The sequence below is a fragment of the Puntigrus tetrazona genome, chromosome 21 (assembly GCF_018831695.1).
Source record: "Puntigrus tetrazona isolate hp1 chromosome 21, ASM1883169v1, whole genome shotgun sequence".
Lineage (NCBI taxonomy): Eukaryota > Metazoa > Chordata > Actinopteri > Cypriniformes > Cyprinidae > Puntigrus > Puntigrus tetrazona.
The window spans coordinates 6097202-6109948 of record NC_056719.1 but is presented as its reverse complement, the minus strand read 5'-3'; the positions used below and the strand labels follow the sequence as shown (position 1 = coordinate 6109948).

Here is a 12747-nt window from a genome sequence, read left to right as displayed (position 1 = left end):
CACTTTAACAACTTTTGTCCTACAACACCCTCATAATGCATTATTTATGATTCCATTACCCACAAAAGCCAAATTTTTAACATAAGTGTGAGTACATTTTTTATTTAAATGCGCAAGGCTTTCAGTCATTTTTTAGCGGTATGAAATGTCCGAAAAGTTGACGTTGCAAAAATTATTTTCTATAATTTTTCATTAATGTATTATTTAAATCATAAATACATTGGCTTATAATACGTTTACTGTAATTCGCTAGTTATTTTCACATAACAGCTAATTACTACACTCATTTATCAGTAACACACATTTAAAGGATTAGTTCACAGCTAAATTTACATTTTGTTATTAATCACATCGTTCCAAACCCGTGAAGGCTTTGTTCGTCCTCAGGAACACAATTCAAGATATTTTAGATGAAATATCTGTCCCATTGACTTCCAAATATTTTTTTTTTGTCTTTGGGTACATCTATAATATCTTAAATTGTGTTCTGAAGGCAAACAAGGTTTTTTACGAGTTTGGAACGACATGGGTAAGTGATTAATGACAAACTTGAACAATTTCCAAGCATTTGGAGAGACAAAATTGTTAAAGTTTTTCCTCCTACTGAACTGTAAGACATACAGACATAAAACTGACGATGGGGTGGTCCTGCACAAAATACTTCCCTGACAATTATGCGCTGACCCGTCCTAACCCCCACAACCACGTGCGAGTGGACTGTGCATCTGTGTTTCCCCTGTAGAGTCGGTCTGATCCGCTGGCAAAAAAAATCATGAAAGGAGGCTGACAAAGCACTGGACCTGCCAGAGGAGAGTTGACGGACAACCACCCCGTTCCCCAGCATCAACCCATCCCTTCCTGCCTGTCGTCCTTCTGCGTGGGTCTAAGGTGATCCATCATTCCAGCCCCACCGTGTTTCTGAAGCACAGCTTGAAGGACAGAGGAAGGTGCCATAGGTACGAATCCCACGGGGAGAGAAAGGGACTTTGAAAGAGGTTCAGAGGGTTTCCAATCTATCGGCTCTACCTGGCCTCGACGGAGACAGCTGCTCAGTGAAGCGAACACTTTGAGGCACATACAAAGGCTCTAATCTGTGGAGATATTGGCGCAGCACTAAGATAGATATGGTAGAGCCCACTGAAAAGAATCCACAGAAAATATCTGGCCTAGGCAAACATGGTAGTTAACAGATTTCTCAAGAGCACTTTGGGGAACAACCAAGCTTTTTTAATCATGGGGAAAATTAAATTTTTATTTAAAAACGAGAGAGCTGAATAAAAAAATGGAGCAATAACAGTAAATGTGAAAACTAATGCAAGGGTTTTTTGAATGCAGCGTCTATGGGAGGGGCGGTAAATTTGTTCTGACTGCCATTATCAGTCTGTCTCAGTTTTTTGCCTTATATTTAAAGTCATAAAAACGCTATCGTAAAGTTTTTCTTTTGGTATTTGAGCAAATAGGAATGCACAAAATATATTTGTCGTTCTCTCCCATTCACTGCTGTTCAAGTTAACCCTTTCTAATATAATTTCTATCTAAATATTTAATATAGAAATATAATTTATTTTTCTTAAATATATACATGCATGTGTGTGTATTACGTAATAAATATACATAGTACACACACACATATATTATGCAAACAAAAACTTATTTTGGAGGTGCTTAATCATTTCATTTTTGAATATTTCAAAATGTAAATATTATGTTAAATACGACTAAATATATTGAGGAAAAACTGTACATATTTTAAGGTCTTTATGCCTTTGTATCTTTAGTTGCTCTTCAAGTTAAACCGGAAATGTGAAAAAGGTCTATAATGTTCACTTTTCCATAAAAGCAAAATACTTGGTACACTTGTATAGTTTGTGGCTCTAAACATATTCAGAAAATGGAGTCATGGCAAAAACACCTTGTGGTTGCTATGGCGACCATTTTACTTTCCATCATAACCAAATTATGTATTTTGTTATATCTTCTGAACCATACGTGATATCACAGAACAGATGTCTATATATTGGCAGTCAAGGATTACAATGATACCATAGAACAACATAAATTGTTCAGGTGAAGAGATAATGGTAAAATGAGCTATGTGAGAAGGAAATAACAGTATCTTAGCTTCACAGTATCACAGCATTTAGAATAAAATCCATAAAATTAGTAATACTGTGAAGCTGAAATTAGAATTTATTCCTGTAATGCAGAAAATGAGTAAAAGTTTTATTGAACTGTTTATAAGATCAATTAGTCATTTACTTAGACAAACTATGCTAAGGAAGTAGTTTATTACAGTAAATAGGTTATACTGTAAATTACTATTCAAAGGATTGGTGAAAGTAGGTTTTTAAGATTTTTATTCTGCAAGGATACAAAATCAAAAATGACACCCAGTTTCTGTGAATATGTTTTCCAGGATTCTTTGATGAATAGAAAGGAAAAGGGAACAGCATCTTTTGTAACATTATAAGCGTCATTTTTGATTAATGAAATGCATCCTTGCAGAATAAAAATCTTAAAAACCACCAATCCTTGGATAGTAATGTACAGTACTATTTACTGTAATAAACTACTTCATTAGCATAGTGTGTCTAAATAAATGACTGATCTAATAAACAATTAAATGATAAACTGACTTATTTGAGTCTGCATCTTTTTTTGTGACAAATTATAGTATAAATATACTGTTCATCACTTTGTTTTCCACTCAGTGTTCTATAGTTTGTTTTTTTTTATAAAATGTACAAAATAATATATTTTTAAATAATTATGAAAGAATATCTTGTTTACTTCAGTTCAGCTTTAATACACTTTGTATTTCTGTTAGTAGGTTGTAGTGTTTTGGGCATCTCTGTGTGTTCTCTGCACTGTCTGGCCATATTAATGTCTTATTCGAGGGAACCCTGCACTGCTGCATACCCCTCCTTCCTCTCCAACATTCCCAATAACCCAAACAGTCGCCTCCATCCCTTCATTATTTACAGATCCTCACCAGAACTCATTCAGATGGATGGCGGAGCCCACTGAAGCAGGAGGATCGAACCAAACCCAAAAATACTGCCCAAGATCCTCAGAGAGCCGGTCGCCCGAGACTTTCAATCACGAGGTGAATCCCAACCACTTAAAGGGTGTCCAGAGCCTTGCCTCCAGGGGAGAAGAGAGGAAATGGCTCAGCAGAGTACAAAAACAGACTCTACCACGCATTTACTAAAATGTGTCAGCACATGGGAGACTTTTAATGAAGACAGAAAGAAAGTAATGAATATACAATACACATGTTCTGTAAAACATCCACATGGAGTCAGGATTTGTCTATCTATCTATCTATCTATCTATAATATGTATAAATATTATAATATGGTGTGTGTATATATATATATATATATATATATATATATATATATATATATATATATAGATATATATATGTTTAAATGATCTGTGATTAATAATGAATAATGAAGTTTTTGTCTACATAATATATGCGTGTGTGCTGTGTATAAAATATTTACATATATTTCATACAAAATAACATATTTTTCTTCTATATATACATGCGTGTGTGTGTGTGTGTGTGTATTATTTAAAATATTATGTAAAATATAACTAAATATTCAGAAATACTGTACATATTTTGAGGTCTTTATGCTTTTAGTATCTTTAGTTGCCTTTGTAATTGTAGGTTTCAACATATCAAGATCAACATATCTCCCTGGCATCAGAAAGTTTAAAAACACCCAATAAAGACAAAAAGAGTATTTCCTATTTTGACACAGCTTTAAATTATTGACAAATCTTGGTCAATACACATATCATTCTGTCAATAAAAGGAGAATTGGAGCAGCAAGTAGGAAGCATGACTCTCCATCAAACAACTTGAGATCATTGGAGATTTTCACCCCTCTTCACTCTCACTGCAGATGGCCACAGGAAACAACTATTGATTCAGGAATTACACTGAGACTTATGCAAACATTAGACCCACGCATTAATGAGCAAGCTGGAGGAAAGACAGACAGAGAGTTACCATGTTGAAATACTATATGCATGATAGAGAAAGAGTGAGACAGAGGGAGGAACAGTGATATGGGATGGATTCTGTTCACAGAGGGATCCAATCTGGAGAAACAGTCCCCACAAGCCCTTGGCTATTTTCGTCACCGCTTGGCTTGTGCGGTTTCTCTCTGTTTTTTTTCTTTTCAGTTAGCCAAACCCCTTGGAAGAAAAAGCCTTCTGAGAGAATGATGGGGACAGAGGGACACCGTGGCTTTAAACACACACATGGACACAGTCCTATCTGTTTGGCACATAATCTTCTCTGTTGACAGACCAAACAAAGCGAAGAGACTCTTGCGGTGTTCAGAGAGGTCTGATTGAAAGCTTCATACATTTTAAAACCAGATGGAGCAGAACAAAGGCGCTGCTGAAGATATTATTTTGCACACTGTTTCCATACAGTTTTACAGCTCCTCCCATTATACCCTCTAACAATCTGTTCAGAGCATTGTGTGTCTGATCTGAACTGACAAATGAAAGAGTCCAATAAATGAAAGAGCATATACTTGCACACTAAGACGTGAAGTGCATTGTCTGAGTATCACTAACGGTCACCAAACAGAACTGCTCATAATAAGAAAAGCGATTCATTTTTTTAGAGAGACAAACAGACAGTGTAAGCGGCTCAAGGGCACTTAGAGACTGTCAAGGTGGTCTGAAAATGAATGTCTCATAGTTTGGCAAGTAGTCTCAACACAGACTCGTGCCATTGGTTGAGCTAGAGTCAGGCGGCTTGTAGTGGGCTCAGCGCAGTGGTGCAGATATTTTCATTTTAAACAACATCAAGGTCAATGAAAACAAAATCAGAATCGGTCTACAGGGCTCCAGACTATAAAAATGTTTAAAAATTACTAGAGAGCCACAGGCTTCTAAAATGACAAACTGAAAAGTGAAATGACATTTTTAGTTTCCAACAGGGAAACCTATAACTATGTCATTTATAGGTGAAACCTAAGCTAAAACTCACCTATAAATTACAGTTTTGTCATTATTTACTCACCTTTGTGTCTTACCAAAACCATGAAGTAACATTTGCTGTTAATCAGTGAAATCCAGTCATTTTAATATGAATTTAGACGTCTGAGAGTTTTGTGCAATGTTAGTCTGTTTAAGTTAGTCATGCGCTGATCAACAGAGCAGCAGTTTGGTTTGAAATTGACATATGTGCTGAGCTAATTAGCAAATTTTTCTACATTTCAACGCAACAAACAATGTGCCGTTGCATACAAAATGTCACTAATGTGACTACGCCTACAGACTAGGGTTGAGATAATTATTTTTAATAATATTCAGAAAGATTCAAAAAAGGTCACCCATAAAGGCACTGTAAGACAAACATATACAAAATGAGAAATTTAATCCATGTCCAATAAAGAAATATGAGCACTAGGGTGCATCAAAAACTCAAATGCAAGATTTTCACTTTGTTCATAGCTAAAGTTGACCGATATATTGCCAAGGTCGATATATCTAACAATATTTAGCATTTATCAAATAGATTTTTTTGTTTGGCAGTTTGAGACATTTTTATTTTGATGTTTTATTTTGACTTTTATTTTGACGATGCTGAGAAAGGAATCGCTTCACATTCTCTCTCTTATTCGCCGTTGTCTTTCAGTTCTGTCTAATATGGTAAGTAGTCTATCTAATAATCAGAACAGTTAAACAAAGGAATTAAAATGCTTACCAGAAAAAAAGCATTAGAATGATTGCTTTAATATTATTTGCAATAGAAAAGCAATTTTAATACTTTCTCATTTGCCGTCAGCATTTAGCAAATAAGTATTTAAATAATTTAAACAAATCTTTGAATGACTAATGAACATTTATGTTCACAAAACTTGCAAACTTAGTAAAATCTAAAGATATCGGCATTGGCTTTAAAAAAAACCTCTATCTGCCGACTACTAGTCATAGCATAAAGTTAACACCTTTTTTGGTTTTTCAAAGTTGTAGTTGCCTGGACTTAAAGGGTAAAGGGTAAGGGTAACTGAAGTATTTGTGCTGTGCAGGATGTTCACAAGTGGCAAAGTTTTTCAGCAATTAACACTCACACCATGTCAGACCTGATATGTCAGACTCAATATTTTGACAAAACCAAAAAATTTATTATTTTTGTTATTTCAGACACTTTCAGTAGTTACCATTTTGGTCAATCCCTATTTCCAAAATGTTGTTACGTTTGTGACCTTTTTAAACCAAGCCCTGCTCTAGCATCCCAATAATTCATATATTAAAGCTATCTAAGGCAGTATAAGACTTTGGGGTAAGAATAACAGGAAACTACCACAACAATCGTACAAATCACAAACGTTTAACTTGCTGACCTCTTTATAAACCGTTTAGAGGCACCAATAACACTTCATCCAGCTGCCATGCTCGTATTCTAAAGCAGCGTTCGCTCATGTGGCGCTGCGAGTAAATAGGTTGAGCGTAGCTCTGTGGAGAAGGGCATATGCCCATGTGGCGATGCTATCATGCACACTGATACAACGGTAGGAAACAAACTTGTCTCTGCTATGACTGAATTACACAAAAAGTGGCTTGTATCAGCACTATGCTGCTGAGTTGACATACCCACTGCCGAGATGCTGAAAACATGCCCGCTTTCACGGCTGTCCTAGAGGTCACACAAATCCCTACTATGCAAAATTGCCCCTCACCCTCTCCGAATACACGCATTTGTCATTCCCCGCTTAATTTAACAATTGACTGTGTAAAATAACACTGCAGAACTGAGAGGACGGAAGGAAAGAAACAGGCAGCTGAAAGCAGAAAGATCATTGGAAGCGAATAATCTGTCCTCTACTCATCCTCCCGTGGCAGTGATGGCTCCCCAGCGAGGAATAAAAGCCATCATGTGCAACACACTGCAAACAGAGCTGCACACGGCCACTGAGGAAGGAAGGAAAGGCTGAGACACATCAGGACGCTGGTAGTCTGACTACTACACAAGCAGGGCTGCTGCTTCTCTGCAGTGATTTACACTGTGCTCAAAATGGCGAGTGACGGACCCGGCGATTAATCTGTTTAACTGAAACCGATTGTTCATACACAGTAATAGGACAGGAACTTATCAGGCTGGCTCGAATTACCACGACGCCGGCGTGTGCGTTTAATCTGCTGAGAAGGTTAAATGGGCTATATAAATTTCAGACAAATTCATCATTATCGCTCAAGGGGCCGACTCTATCATCAGGGACGGGTCTCAGAGTGCGGAGAACACAGCTTGTTATGACACCGGATGAGGAGTGTAAAAATTTGTGTAGCGGCGAGGAAGTGTTGATGGGAAGAATAGCGCGTCTGATAAAATAAATGTCAAAATATAGGAAAACAAAGATTTTATGCAATCGCTTAATGGAAGCGGGAAACAGAAAACTGTAGGCAGGGCATTGGAAGGATTGTCGTTTTGTTTAAAACAGCCACAATACTTTAGTCATAGTTATAAAAGACGATTAACTACTTTTTCACTGGCCTAAAGAATATTTACTTATTTTATGTATTCATTTGCTATGACAACATAGTTGTCTGTACAATACATATATATATATATATATATATATATATATATATATATATATATATATATATATATATATATATAGAGATATTTTCTAGAAATATTAATATTTTTCATGAACTTAAGTTTTCTTTCAAAACATTTTGGTGACAAAATTATTAACTAGAAAACTAAATAAATATACTTGAACAATTACATTACATGTAATGAACATACAAATTAATATATCTATTTTTAAATATTTATTTTTATTAAATTTCACAGCACACACTCTAATTTACTAAATACATTTAACTGGAAAATTGCAAAACATGTCTCACTGACATCCATTCTCTCTAGTGTGCATTTATTCGACTGTGCAGTGCAATATGAGTCATCAAAATATTCCTTCATTTTCCTGGAAGAGGGTGACTGTACATTTTAAATGTGTGTATCTGCTTCAATCAGTTATGCTCCAGACGGCTTTAAAAGTAAAAGAAAAGCAGCAAAACTTCCATTTTCATTGAATGGGGTTTATGATGCTGTCTTTGCTAGAAGTTAAAGAAACACATTTCTTGTGTAGCATATTTTCTGCAAAACACAATTGCCTGCGAAGCACGAGTCCTCGTATCACTCCATATCAGAGCACAGTACATAACAAGAAAATACGGAACACCGTATACTGTGGTTAGAGCTGAGCATTGAACATTACGTGACAAAAATAGTGAATAAACTGGGCACAAGGAGGAGGAAGCGGAAGTCCAGGCACAACCATGACTGATCTTCAATATTACCCTATGACCCTATGTCAAAATCCTGGATGGGAAATGGCAAAAAAGACGTTTTGGAGTAATATTGTGCACCTTTTTGCAACATTAACATGGATCTGGCTTGATGGACAATCACCATTCTGGCCCACAGGCCTAAACATGAAACCACAGAGCAGAAGCACCAGAAGGGGTTTACAAACAAACTATGGCAGATTTAGACTGTATTACTGCAAAATCTGAACACAAACACAATTTATGCAATGCCAGCACATATGTCAGCAGAACACAAGCAAATGCATTCAAACCTTCACACACATGAACACACAGTGAGAACGCCCCGCTCAGGGCATTGGGGGAAGGGTGTATCCACGAATGTATCGTACACTACATGCACTTAGCCTGTATTTGTGCCAGCTGAGAGCCGAAGGACAGATTTACAAAGAGACACCAGTGTTGACTGGATGGGGGCCAGGCAATCCCAATGCATGAAGGGCCTGCATCTTTTCAGTTCAACACTGCAGGTATGATTAACATAGGTTTAACGGTTCGCTATTCAAATAGGGCTTCGTTCAAACCAACTTTAGATCTAGCAACAATATCACCTATGCTGTCCTTGTTTATTTCTCTGGCTTAAACAGAATTAATGTAAATATCCAGCATGCAGCTTCGGGTTTCACTCACAGGCATTGGTCACAGCAAAGCTGTTGGCAGTCTCAATGTTGTCCACGTGGGGTACCAGGTTAAAGGGGGCCTCAGACGCGTTAGGGCTTGTGTTGTGAAGAAAAATGGCCAACCGAAAGGCAGTGTACTCCTGATCTGTGTTCCTGATGAACAGCCCGCCTGCAGGAGAGAGAGAGTGTAGCAAGAAAGAAAGAAGAGAGGAGGAGAAGTGAAAGAGAGGGGGAAATAACACATTGCACCAAAAACGTCATATAACTGGCTATTTGATTAAGAAGAAAAAGAGACATGAGCACAAAAAAAAGCACATGGTTCAAGGATACTGAAATTCATGGCACTCAAGTAACATGCCACATCAGATGAGTCAAGTGCACACTTGCACACTCGAGTGAGCTTTCACAGACGAATAACCCCATTATGCACATACATGACCTCTCGGTAAGATTCAAATAAAGACTAAAGATAAAAGACATTTTAACACATAGTTTCCAGAGTATGTTTAATATAATCATATTTTCATATGTCAATTTTTACTGTTTAATATTTTTAGTTTTTTGCTGAAAAAGCAAAGTAGAGAAAGAATTGCCATTTTTATTCAGTGAAAATCCATACTACATTCACCAAGAAAAAAAACGTATTTTACTTAAAAGTATTGACAAATGTAAGTATTCAGAGCTACACGGACTAATCAATAATGAAAATACTCGTCAAATTTCATTATTGATCGGAGTTTGCTTGTCGTGCGAGGAGAAACTCTATTAGTGCTGTCAAATTACAAATATTCACTTTAATGGAAAAATGCATTTAAAAATAACCAATGTTTGAAACTACAGATCAAGCTAACTGCTGAGGGGAAAGCGCACGACTTAAGATATCCAAAGCACGACTCCAAGAAGCTCATGAACACAGGTTGATTTGACAGGTGCTTAGGCGGATGCGTGTGTTGTAACTTAAGAGTTTAAGCGCAAAACCTGCACTTTCTGCTTATATTATTTGCTGTAGATGTCTGCCTGAATATATATAGCGCATATTTCTAGACGCATGCGCATAAACCTAATGGGACGCAACGTGGCCTACGTTTAATTAAAAATCGTAGAAGTAAATCAAGCAGTTATTAACATTATTATTATTATAATTTCATATCTTCATCTAATTCATTTCACTCTGACGGGATTATAATGTGATAATATGTAATGGGATCTGGAATGTCCTTTTATTACAGTTTAGATGAGGGAATGTGTGAGTTCCATAAAAATTGTTTTTGTAACTGTGACCAAAATATTTTTTTTTTTTTATAATATACATAAAATTATTTATTTTATATATATATATATATATATATATATATATATATATATATATATATATATATATATATATATATATAAAAATATATATATAAACAGCATCCCAAATAAACATTTTTGATTATGTAATATATGATACTGTGTATATTTATTATATGTAAATACAAACAGATGCATATAAATATTTAAGAAAAATAAGCATATATATATATATATATATATATATATATATATATATATATATATATATATATATATATAATACAATTGTTCCTCCACATTCCGGAGTGGGTTTCTCTCTAGTGGGCGGGAGCGTGAAATAGAAAACCCGGACTGGAGCTATATATATATATATATATATATATATATATATATATATATATATATATATATATATATATATATATATATATAAATATATATAAACAGCATCCCAAATAAACATTTTTGATTATGTAATATATGATACTGTGTATATTTATTATATGTAAATACAAACAGATGCATATAAATATTTAAGAAAAATAAGCAAGCATATATATATATATATATATATATATATATATATATATATATATATATATATATATATATATGCTAATACAATTGTTCCTCCACATTCCGGAGTGGGTTTCTCTCTAGTGGGCGGGAGCGTGAAATAGAAAACCCGGACTGGAGTATATATATATATATATATACTATATATATATATATATATATATTTATTATATATATAAACAGCATCCCAAATAAACGTTTTTGATTATGTAATATATGATACAAACAGATGTGCAAATATAAAATATTTAAGAAAAATAAGCATATATATATGGAGCTGGAGCTGGAGAGTGATTACAGAACGCTTAGAGCAAGGAACTATTCCATTCCAGTTCCACTCTGGCTTTTTATCCGCACGTTGCTTGGCGACACAAAAAGCTTGACACTTCGGCTACTTTAGGAACTATTTTCGTTGACTAAAAAGAAAGACATAGCTTACTAACTGGTTATTTTCTATCAGACTTGCTCAGTATTAATGAAATAGTTTCAGTAACCAGTCACTGATAATGCCTAAACGTAAATGCAAAAGGCAAGAAAACACCACCCTTAACGCCTGAAACGTCACTACAGTGAATTTCACACAAACACAGCCGACAGTTATTTCATTTTAAATTTGATGTATTTTTACAGGCACGCTATTCCTCATAAAACTGTACACTTTACATGGGCTATTATCGTCCAAACAATAAGAGAGATGAGGAATCTCAGGGGCACCGGGAGACTCGGGGCTTATGACATAGGGCTTGATGCAGTATTGGAATAAATTAAACCACTTTCTATTGTCAAGGTGGTGAACTGATATTCAAGTCGCTTTGCGATAATATATCCAAATTGTTTTCATTTGACCAAGCATTCGTTTATAAACAAATAAACTTTGCGTTTGTGCCCTTGTTCAGGATGATCCACCTTCAGAGCAACATCCCGTTTGAGCTCGCCGCGGAGAGCACTGCAGTGGTGCCACGACCAAAACGTGGCACAATGATCTGCCTGACAGCTAAAAACAAACAAACAAACAAAAAGTGCCCCAAAAACTATTTCCTCCCGAAATGCCCCTTCGCCGCCACGCGACAAAAACCTACTTCCCACCGCATTATTTGCGCACTGACATTCGCAGTTGACCCCAATGCAGACGCTCTTATTTTCCCCCTCGTTCAACTGACACAGTTTTAACGCACTTAACGCGAAGCTCGCGTTTTCGTGACGAACCGCCGTACTCACCGATTTGAACGCTGCTCGGAAAAGCACCCATAGTAAGTCCCCAAACGCAAGAGAATAGCAGTAAAAGCTGATTACAAGAAATCCTCATTTTGTTAGTTCAAATTTGTGAGAGACATTGAGGATGACGTCAGTTGGGTAAAGGACAGAAAGGAGAAACGTTGTTAGAAATCCATTCTTGTCGGATTTTTTTTTTCCCCTGCAGTGGCACGAACCCTGGTGCGACTCCGTCCGGCGGTAGACGGTCCACATGCAAGATGGGGGGAGCGCGACAGCGGTGGGCAGTGTCTACATACACATACACACTCATCACACATGCGCCTTCTCTACATCACACACACACACACACACACACACACACAGAGAGAGAGAGAGAAACACACTCATTCTCGCGGGGGTTCGTGTGTTCGTTCTCTTTCAGTGCCGTATTCCGAGACAGCACGGTCGACTTTTTCGTCTTCAGACGCGCGAAATCTGTTATAACGCGACAGACCTTCACGGCTGTACTGTCCCCATTAAACAAAAGCTAAGTTACCTTAATTACGATACACCATTATACGTGGCGTTTTTGCTGTCAGGCGTGCAGTTGAGTCATTTTGAAATTCACAAATGGGTGACATAAGAGTATTCATAGGTTAAGCCAATTTAAACCGAAAATTCCAAT

At 36.2% G+C, this 12747-nt stretch overlaps 1 protein-coding gene across 6 annotated transcripts in view; it reads right to left on the bottom strand.

Annotated features, from left to right (window-relative positions):
* gria4b (glutamate receptor, ionotropic, AMPA 4b) overlaps positions 1-12473 on the bottom strand; it is a 160777-nt gene extending 148304 nt beyond the window's left edge. The window contains exons 1-2 of one of the 6 annotated variants that reach the window (XM_043221420.1): positions 12087-12473; positions 9007-9165 (exon numbers count right to left, since the gene is read on the bottom strand). In XM_043221420.1, coding sequence (XP_043077355.1) covers positions 9007-9165; positions 12087-12174 — 247 coding nt within the window. In that variant the 5' untranslated portion in view covers positions 12175-12473. The remainder of the gene's footprint in view (positions 1-9006; positions 9166-12086) is intronic. The other 5 variants (XM_043221422.1, XM_043221421.1, XM_043221419.1 and 2 more) reach the window with 5 other exon arrangements.
* Between the last annotated feature and the right edge of the window lie 274 nt (positions 12474-12747).